Source organism: Bombina bombina, chromosome 6, assembly GCF_027579735.1.
Source record: "Bombina bombina isolate aBomBom1 chromosome 6, aBomBom1.pri, whole genome shotgun sequence".
Classification (NCBI taxonomy): Eukaryota; Metazoa; Chordata; class Amphibia; order Anura; family Bombinatoridae; genus Bombina; species Bombina bombina.
In genome coordinates this window covers 123,960,573-123,970,775 of record NC_069504.1, presented here as the reverse complement: position 1 = coordinate 123,970,775, position 10,203 = coordinate 123,960,573, and the positions used below count along the sequence as shown (strand labels likewise).

General features: G+C 34.9%; 1 protein-coding gene across 1 annotated transcript in view; it reads right to left on the bottom strand.

The window, feature by feature from the left end:
- Positions 1-9,903, bottom strand: part of CPNE8 (copine 8) — a 959,176-nt gene extending 949,273 nt beyond the window's left edge. The window contains exon 1 of the mRNA XM_053716599.1: positions 9,672-9,903. Within this exon, the coding sequence (XP_053572574.1) occupies positions 9,672-9,799 (128 nt within the window). The 5' untranslated portion in view covers positions 9,800-9,903. The remainder of the gene's footprint in view (positions 1-9,671) is intronic.
- Positions 9,904-10,203: the final 300 nt, after the last annotated feature.

Below are 10,203 nucleotides of genomic sequence, written 5' to 3'. Positions count from 1 at the left end.
CAGAATATATAATTCTCCCTTCTTCGCCTTCCGGTGGGACATATTCAGAGTCTACATTTATTGTTCCACGGCAAAGCGGACAAGTGTCATTCAGTACCAACCACCTTGTTATGCAGGTAGCATGGAATTCATGACTACAGGATGTGGACAATCTCAGGTCTTCAGCTTCAAATTCCATTAGACAAATAGAACATGACTCCCTCAAACTTTCCACTTGCTCAGACTGAGATGTACTTGCTTGAGGGTCACTACTGGACAGAGTGAGGTATGAAAGAGTCCATTTTCTGGCATTGATATGAGTCCATTTCAAAGTTCAACAGTTGTGTAAAGATAATGATTCCAATGAGCACTGAGGATCATTGCTGCTGATCTGACTTATAGTCAGGTTCATGTAATGTCCCAGTAAGCTATGTGAATATATTTAACTTATTTAACTACAAAAGTGAATAAAAGAATAAAAAAGAAAGAAACAACAAGTAAACAAGTGCATTTCTTGAGCATGGTACAATTGTTGATGTAGTGTACCATGGTGGAGAATCTATGGGATGAAGGGGACTATTGGTTTTTAGTGGAGGGTGTATTTGTTTGTTTGTGTATTTGGGGTGGTAGAGGGAGTGAAGGTTAACCACGTGAGCAGTGCAATGAAAAGGAAGTTTGTAAGGATCTGATGTTTTATTGCTTTGTTCAAGATTCCCAAAGGAACATTAGGTTATGGTATGTGTTTACGGTTTTAGTGATAAGGTAATAATATATTTCTAGTTTAAAATTGTTTTGAATTTCTTGTATCCACATTTGTATAGTAGGCGTTGTATCCTTTTTCCACATTCACAGAAATGTGTGTTATTTATCATTAATTGAAGAAGTTTTGTATGTTTGTGGAATAGGAAGATTAGTAGGTCTAGCAGGATGGGAGTCCCTAGAGTGTTTTGCATATAGGTTCCGATAGGGTTCTAAAAATGTTGAATTTTGGGACATGACAAACAGATGTGGTATAGGGAAACCTTGTTGGAGCAGTTAAACACTTTATTAAATATAAATATTGCATAAAATGATTTTCCATGTTTTTATCTACTTGACTGCAAAGGGCTCCAAATGCACTTCCAATGCACTTCTATATATGTCTATACATGTATACATATGTATTTATTTGTTTATATATGTCTGTAAATACAAATATATATATATATATATATACACACATCTTTAAACGTGTATGTATGTATCTCAATATTAAAGTCCTTTGCCTGCCTTTATCTTTGAGCCCTTATAACTTTTTTTGTGCAATATGCAATTAATGTTTTTTAATATTTGTTATCAGATAGTGTTACTATGAGTGTAACTGTACTTTGTAATGTATTTTTGATGTGTTTTGCGACACCTTTTTTTGTGAAACAGTTAACCAGAGCTCTAAGGATGCACTATCCTGATGAGCATTAAAGGACCAGTCAACACAGTAGATTTGCATAATCAACAAATGCAAGATAACAAGACAATGCAATAGCACTTAGTCTGAACTTCAAATGAATAAAAGATTTTTTTTCTGACAATTTTAAAAGTTATGTCTTTTTCCACTCCCCCTGTACCATGTGACAGCCATCAGCCAATTACAAATGCATACACGTACCATGTGACAGCCATCAGCCATTCACAAATGCATACACACTTATTCTTGCACATGCTCAGTAGGAGCTGGTGACTCAAAAAGTTTAAATATATAAAGACTGTGCACATTTAGTTAATGGAAGTAAATGTGAAAGTTGTTTAAAATGGCATGCTCTATCTGAATAATGAGAGTTTAATTTTGATTGAGTGTCCCTTTAACTTAAATTGCTCTCAAGCAATCACATTTACTTTCAACTTGTAATACGAGCGAAAAACCCTACGTGCACAAACATCCTTTCAAAATGGATGTATCATTTACTATCTATGTTGTAAGGATATACTGGTTATATTTCTTAAATATAGATTATAAATTTAACACTAGTCTCTCATCCATTCAGAAATATTATATATATATATATATATATATATATATATATACATACACACACACATACATATACACACACAAAACACATAGAGAGTCTGGCACTCACTTGCCTGCTCACAGCTATATTAAAAGAAAAATGGAAGAGTTAGTTACAGCACTAGGCCAAATGGTGATAGGCAACAAGCATGCAAAGGACAGTACAACACAGGTATTTTGTGTGTATCCTATAACCCATACAACTGCTATTCCTAGGAGTTGAAGCACTGTGATTTCACACAAATTATTCCCAATTAATAAATCTGGTGACCGTAATATTCTAAAATAAATTCCTCCTATTTCAATGAGTATTAGTGGCAGTTTTATTAGAGTAAAGCAATAAGCAAAGTAATGAAACTTTAAAAAATACATCTACATGATATTATCAGACTAATCTTTTCTTTGACTGCATCATTCTATCTAGCATTTACCTTGAAATAGGTAACGTTTATTTTAGTATCACATTCCCCAGACATATTCATTTGGAATTATTTGTGCCAGTTGGCAACAGGCACCTAGACCTAGCTGTGTGTATGCAAGTGAGTGCCAGACTTCCTATATAATGTGTGTTTATATTATTTCTATGGTCTTTGAACCCAGGCTTGTTTAGGGATAACTGCCTGAGTCATTGATAGCAAATTAAGACGTATCTCTGGTTCTCAAGTGCAGTCCATTGTTTTGTGTATGTGTGTATATACCCATCATGGATTGCCAACTGGGACCAAGTACTACATGCGTCTCTCTACATTAGTTTGTTGGGCCACTGGGAAAAAGCAGAACTAGCAATGTGTGCCATAGTTTTTATGGCACCAAGAAAAATTGGAACTAAAAAATGTGTGTTTTTGGGTGACGACAAGTCAAAAAAGCTAAGTACAGCATACAGAGGGTACTCTGAAACCTTATTACAGTGACATACACAGAACACTGATACATACATACATACATACACATATATATATATACAGTATATATACACACACACATACATACATACAAACACACACATATACACACATTTGTGACAATATGGTGAGTACGCTCTAAGCCGCTGTTTCCCAACTCCAGTCATCAGGACCCTTAACAGGCCAGATATTCATTATATCTTAACTAGACCACAGGTGAAATAATCAGCTGATGGGTGATCAGATTATTTCACCTTGTTCAGATATAATGAATATCTGGCCTGTTAAGGGTGATGATTACTGGGTTTGGGAAACACTGCTCTAAGCATTCCAAGGTAGGCAAATAAAGTAAGCGCATTAAATCTGTCACTGATTAGCCACAGCAAAGCAGACACAGAATATTAATTAAACCATCTATTTCAAGGGGTGTACTCCTAAATAACTTATTTTTGCATAATCTTGTAAAGTATGCTTCAAAATGACAGAGCTGAATAATTGCAAAACATTTATTTTGCATATAGATCTTTTGTAATGTGCTTAAAGGGACAGTATACTATAAAATTGTTTTTCCGTGTTTTTTTACCAGCTGCAGAGTATAAAATGTATTAGGTTTGGTTTATTTGTGCATATGAATTAGTTGATTTTGTGTTTTGAAGTCACAACCTAATAAAATATGTTGAGCTTGTAGGTATCAGATCTTATTACATTATCAGTAAAAAGTAAAAAGCACACTAGTCTAAAAGAGGCTGCTTCCGGGTGGTAAATCGCCATAGAACTAGCTAATGAGCTGTTGTTCGTTCCTGGTAGAGTGCTTCTCTCTTTGTATGCAAATTAATATGACCCTGGGAAAGTCTCCCTATGGGTGATGGGGGAAACCAGACGTGGACTCGTTGTTCAGAGGAGAATTGCCTGGTATTTCGGGGCTGGACTGACCTTACTTGGCGGAATCAGACTTAATACTTAAGGAACGTTTTCCTTTGTGAAAAGCACACTGGTCTAAAAGAGGCTGCTTCCGGGTGGTAAATCGCCATAGAACTAGCTAATGAGCTGTTGTTCGTTCCTGGTAGAGCGCTTCTCTCTTTGTATGCTCATTACATTATCACCTTGTGTACATATACATGCTTATTTATCTTATTTCTGTCCATAAACCAAACCCCAATACTTGGAGAAAACAATGGAAAATTAAAATGTTATTACCTTATCTGTTCTATAACCCACTGGTAGTATAATTTCTTCTACTGGCTGTGTTAACACAGATTGGCCTTGAGGCCAAAAACTTTCAGAATAGGTGGGGACCACAGGCTAAATAATTTATTTCAAATGCCATTATAATGGTAATGGAAATACTTGTAAACAATTCAATACACTCCAGAAGGTAAAGTAGATCATTGGAAACAATTTAAAGGGGAGAACATTTTTGAGTAAACTGTCCCTTTAAAAAGGGACATACAATTCAAAATCAAAATGCACACAAATGAATTTTAGTTTTGAATAGAATCATTTTTACAATGCACTTGTAGTAGCAAAACTGATTCTAGCAAATGTTTTTTTTCTAATTCAGCGAGAGCTTTTACTGTGGATGGCATATATGTACACATGTACTGTGCAACATTATTTAACTCCTTCAGGATTGAGCCAAGTGTTAACGATCGGAACAAAGTTCCAACGTAAACATTAAGAGGAAATAGAAAGTGATGTGATCGTTGCTGCAATCATGTGATTCCAATCCTGTGATTGTTTTCTGAGGAACTGCCTACGATGCTAGCTAGGCACATCCCCTAGCTGGATGTTTCATTTTGTGCAAAAAAGTTAGGACGTTCCATGCCATCCTAAGGGCGTGAAGGGGTTAAACACTGTGGTATCCCTACCTATACTGAAAGTTCCCATATACTTAAGTCTAGGCTATTGATAAGCTGTGTATCCATAGCCACCAGAAGAAATTACACTCCCAGTGTGTTGTAGGAGAGTTAAAGGGACAGTCAAGACCAAAAAAATTATTCGGATAGAGCATGTAATTTTAAACAACTTTCCAATTTACTTTTATCACCAATTTTGCTTTGTTCTCTTGGTATTCTTAGTTGAATGCTAAACCTAGAAGGTTCATATGCTAATTTCTTAGACCTTGAAGGCCGCCTCTAATCTGAAAGCATTTTGACATATTTTCACCATTAGAGGGTGTTAGTTCTTGTGTTTCATATAAATAACATTGAGCTCATACACGTGAAGTTACCCTGAAGTGAGCACTGATTGGCTAAAATGCAAGTCTGTCAAAAGAACTGAAATAAGGGGGCAGTTTTCAGAGGCATAGATGCAAGGTAATCACAGAGGTAAAAAGTGTATTAATATAACTGTGTTGGTCATGCAAAACTGGGGAATGGGTAATAAAGGGATTATCTATATGTTTAAACAACAACAATTCTGGTGTTGAGTGTCCCTTTAAGTAATATAAATGTTAATTTTACATTGCTCTATCTAAGTACTGGGCTTCGGTTTAGAGACAAATATAAGATAAGAAAGCATGTGTGTGTACCCAAAGTGATAAAATTATGAGATCTAATTTTACATGCAAGCTCAACCCATTTTAATAGCACAAAACCAGCTATTTTATATTCACAAATAAACCTGAAAATGCAATTTCACATACATTCTATACTCTTCAGCTGGTATAACCAGCTAGTGGAAATACATTAAGGAAAAAGCAATTTTACAAAATGCTGTCCCTTTAAATACCCTTTGTGCATTCAATTTTTATTTCTCACTTAATTGCTGATAGGTTCTGTGCATTTTTAAACTGACTGTAATGCCCCTTTAAATGTGATTTAACTTAAAAGGATACTAACCCCCAATTTTTTCTTTCATTATTCAGATAGAGCATGCAATTTTAAGCAACTTTCTAATTTACTCCTATTATCATTTTTTCTTTGTTCTCATGTTATCTTGATTTGAAAAAGCAGTAATGAAACGTTAGGAGCCGGCTCATTTTTAGTTCAGAACCTGGGTAGCGCTTGCTAATTGGTTTGCTACATTTAGCCACAAATCAGCAAGTGCTACCCAGGTGCTGTACAAAAAATGGGCTGGCTCTAAAGCTTACAGTACTGCTTTTTCAAATCAAGATAGCATGAGAACAAAGACAAATTGATAATAGGAGTCAATTAGAAAGTTGCTTAAAATCTCATGCTCTATCTGAATCATGAAAGAAAAAAATTGGGTTTAATATCCCTTTAAATTAGAAACAATACATTTTTTTTTTAAAAATCACCTTAATGTGTATAGAAATATATGCATCAATTTAGCTTTTTGTATTACAGGTCACACAAATTCTATTTGTATTCCCAATGTTATCTATATTATTGTTTCTTACGTCACAAATAAATATATTTATTTTACATTGGTATATGACAATACTATCATCTGATGCATAACTGTATAAGTGTCATTCAGTATCATTTGGTTAAAAAAAAACAACAACAAAAAACAGAAAAACATTCTATAATCAAGATCATCAAGATCTTGTTTTTTTCCCCACATTTTCTAACAATGCTGATCAGTATCAGCATTTGTTAGAGATATGGGGCTAAAATTAAAGATTTTGTAAGTCATATGTTCCATTGAAAATCAGTGATTTTAATAGTAAGAAATCCCATAAAACACAGCTTCAATAATATATTTCTAGATTCTAGTTTATGTTACACACAAAACATTCCACTGCTGTTCCAGGTAGAATTCCTGCAGATACACACTGCTAAACCAGTGCATTCAACCACAGATAATAAATACACTGGCAACCTTTATCCGTCTCACTCTCAGGTTCATTTTTTGCGAGAACATCCATTTTTTACAGTATGTGTTATTTATCAAATATACAGATGGACATCTTATTTAGTTGTAGATTGAAGTTTTGAGAACTAATATAAAAATGGTTTTCACGGGTACACTGACATGGTTTACAATACCTGAAATAATATATGTTAAAGTGATAATGAGCAACAAGTTATTAAATTATATATTGTACACTTGTTTTTAACTGTTTACTTTTTTATGTTTTAATGTTCACTCATTTTCAGAATTCCCTTCTGTAAAGTGCAATTTTATATTATGTCAAGGCAGGCAGTACAGCCAATAAGAAGCCGTATCTTATTGGAGATAATAAAAGCATATCCCTTGGCTACTAAGGTGAAGTGCTAGAATACAACCCCAAGGCTTTAATTCTTTAGTGAACAAGGACAAGGGAATAATGTAAAAGATACAACGGAGGGTTATTTTATTTTATTTTTGTAAGCGAAATCTTAAGCACTTTTTTTTTTTATCATGTATTAGTGCCATTATGTACCCCTACTTATATACCCATTGCTTCAGAATTTCGCAGCACTTTACAAATAAATAAGAATAACTACACTGTAAAAAGCATTGGTGTCCAAAATGTTCACCAGTGAGGCCACATTTGGCATATTATTTTTTTTTAGAGAGCTGTTGAGCAACCTTTAGAAATACTGCTAATCAATCTAGAAACAAAACCTATGCTACTTTATGTGATAATAAACTTTAAAGCAAGCAAAATTCAAGAGTGGCAAAACGTGCCACACTTACCCAAGGGGGCATGCAATTGTTAATCAGGGGTAGCAAGCAAAAAAACAAAAAAACATTCTACTGGCAGGAGATATACAGCATCACCCCGGGGTTACTGTGATACTGCCAGCAAATTTATATTTAGACACCAATCACCAGTGTGGACACACACTCTCAAAAAGGTTCAAAACCCCTGCTATAAATATCTGCCACTGTCATAGCTTGCACATGTGCCAGTATCTGTCTTGTAAACATTATGTAATGATTTTCCTGTTACCTCTATCACTATATATTTCCTGCTTGAATATTACTAATATCAATGTGCTAACAATTGCTCCATGTTTACAAACACAGTATTAATTTTAATTAAGTAGAGGATGAAACAAAATGCTTTAGTGAACAATATTGTGGCCCACAGGCCTTGGGTTGGACAATCCTGTGATAATGCCTCTAAACCTGACTGAAGCAACAATTGATAACACAAAGTATGCCATCCCTGTCACCACTTTAAAAATGAGCAATGTGCTTCCACTATTTTTACACCAATTAGTGTCACGAAAGTGCCTATTTCAGCCTTGTACTGTACAGAACACATGATTAGCAATTCATTTTCTTATAGTTCACCATTTGCAATTAATTGTGGAACATGTACAGAACATTCCTGCAAATTCCATTATTATGTAATCAAACATGACACTGAATACACATATGGTGACATAGAAGTACAGTAGGAAACTGGGCATATTACTAAAATGTGATACAGATTATGCAAAACAATGCACTATTTCCAGTATTACAAAGAATATACTGTAGTTGTATTTACAGAAAAGCATAATCTAGCAGTCATATCCATATCAGTAATAAACAACAGTATGACATGAATATGACATTTTAAAAAACTGTTACAGCATGTCATTTTTATATTCACATTACAGAATTCCAATCAAACTCTAAATTGCCAGGCTTTTGGTAAAAACCAGTGACAGAAAAACCAACAAACCAGAAAAACAAACTGCCATTCCAAAAACAAATTATCATTACAGGCCTAGTCTGTACACCAAATGGTTAAGGATGAATAAAATCATAACACAATTCATTTTATTACTTATCACTTCCCATAAAGGTTTATTTTTATGACATGTAACTATGTTACATCACTTATCAAAGTTTTTTATTTGATTTCCTCTTAATTTTTATCTATTATATTGGAAAGATTCAAATGATGGTAAATAATGAAAATGAATATTAGTTGTATAGTGTCACTAAAAAATACCACAAAATGAATATTAATTAAAAAACAACTTTTATTTGAATTAGTACTTCACATCTCTTCCACATTTAGCAAATAGTAAATGCCAATTAATGTGTTTTGAAGATAATTTATTAGTAGTTATGAAACAAAATTAGATTGCATTTAATTATTATCAGAGAGAAAATAAATAACCCTATAAAGAGTCTAGAACACTATAATGAAATAAAATAAGACCTAAACTAGTGACCCCCACCCCCAAAAAAGTGATTCCAAACAAGAATAAAACAGCATCAGAGGCCACTGTGGATTTAAATGGCACACACTGGCACAATAGCAACTTCAAAGACAGAATTATTGTGGTTTCAAACAGTGCAGATAAGAGTTGTAACATCTATTATGGCTCTCATAGGAAATCAAGAAACGACTAGAAAACATAAACTGGCATTTGACAAACCATTAAAATAAGTACTAGAATTAAAGTAGGGCAAAAAGTGTGCTTTGGTGTAATAGCTCATCAGTGGAACATTGTCTAAATCAAATGCCAAGACGCCTATGTGCAAATCATGTCAAAATGATAAAACTGCAACATACAATTTTAAACTAATCCCAGCTGTGGCAAATCAGTTACCGGAAACGATATTTACTAATCTTCTTGGTCACAGTGATAGGCACAAATTGCCAAGCACTAAGTGGCCACCCTTTATGGCATCCAAGAGGTTAAATAACGTTAACAATCTAGCGCGACCATTTTAAAAGTCCACATAGTCGAGTGCAGCTTTCTAAAAGGTCAAACTTTTTTTTTTTTTTTTTTTAAAGCTGATCTAAAAATAAAAACAAATTCCAATAGGGTGCTTTTTTGGCAATAATATCAGAAGACCTCATGTCAATCATCTGTGTAAACAGGGCGCAGCAGAATGGTCCTTACCTGCACGAGATAGTTAACTCCACTTTGGTGGCAGGTATGCTGGCACTGAAGGAGTTAAAGTCGCCTAAAGAGGCAGAGCTCCTATACCCGAAGTCCATCTCGAACCCCAACTTATCCGGTCCAATCATGGGGGCTGGAAGAACCTGGAATGAGCAGTGAAGGGAAGATCAGCAGATAGACAGCACCGCTAGGCTTCCAGTGTCAAGTCCGATCTGAGAGCAAGTGAGGAGGAAGCAGTGCGGTGACAGACACGGGAGGGAGAGAGGAGGAGGCGGGGAGAGCAGGGCAGGCTCACTGCACAACACACATTACCACACTCCTGGAATTCCCAGGCTCTCGTATTCATTGCTGTACTTGTAACTTTATTTGGCTGTGAATATAAAGCAGGGTGTGTTGGCTCCCTCTGTCCCTGATTTAGAATGTTATTGAATTGCATAACTGACACACAATGTGAGCAACGACAAATGCATACAACGGTTTTCTTTATCACTAACACCAAGCAACATTCCCTGAGCTCTCTTTAACGCTATCA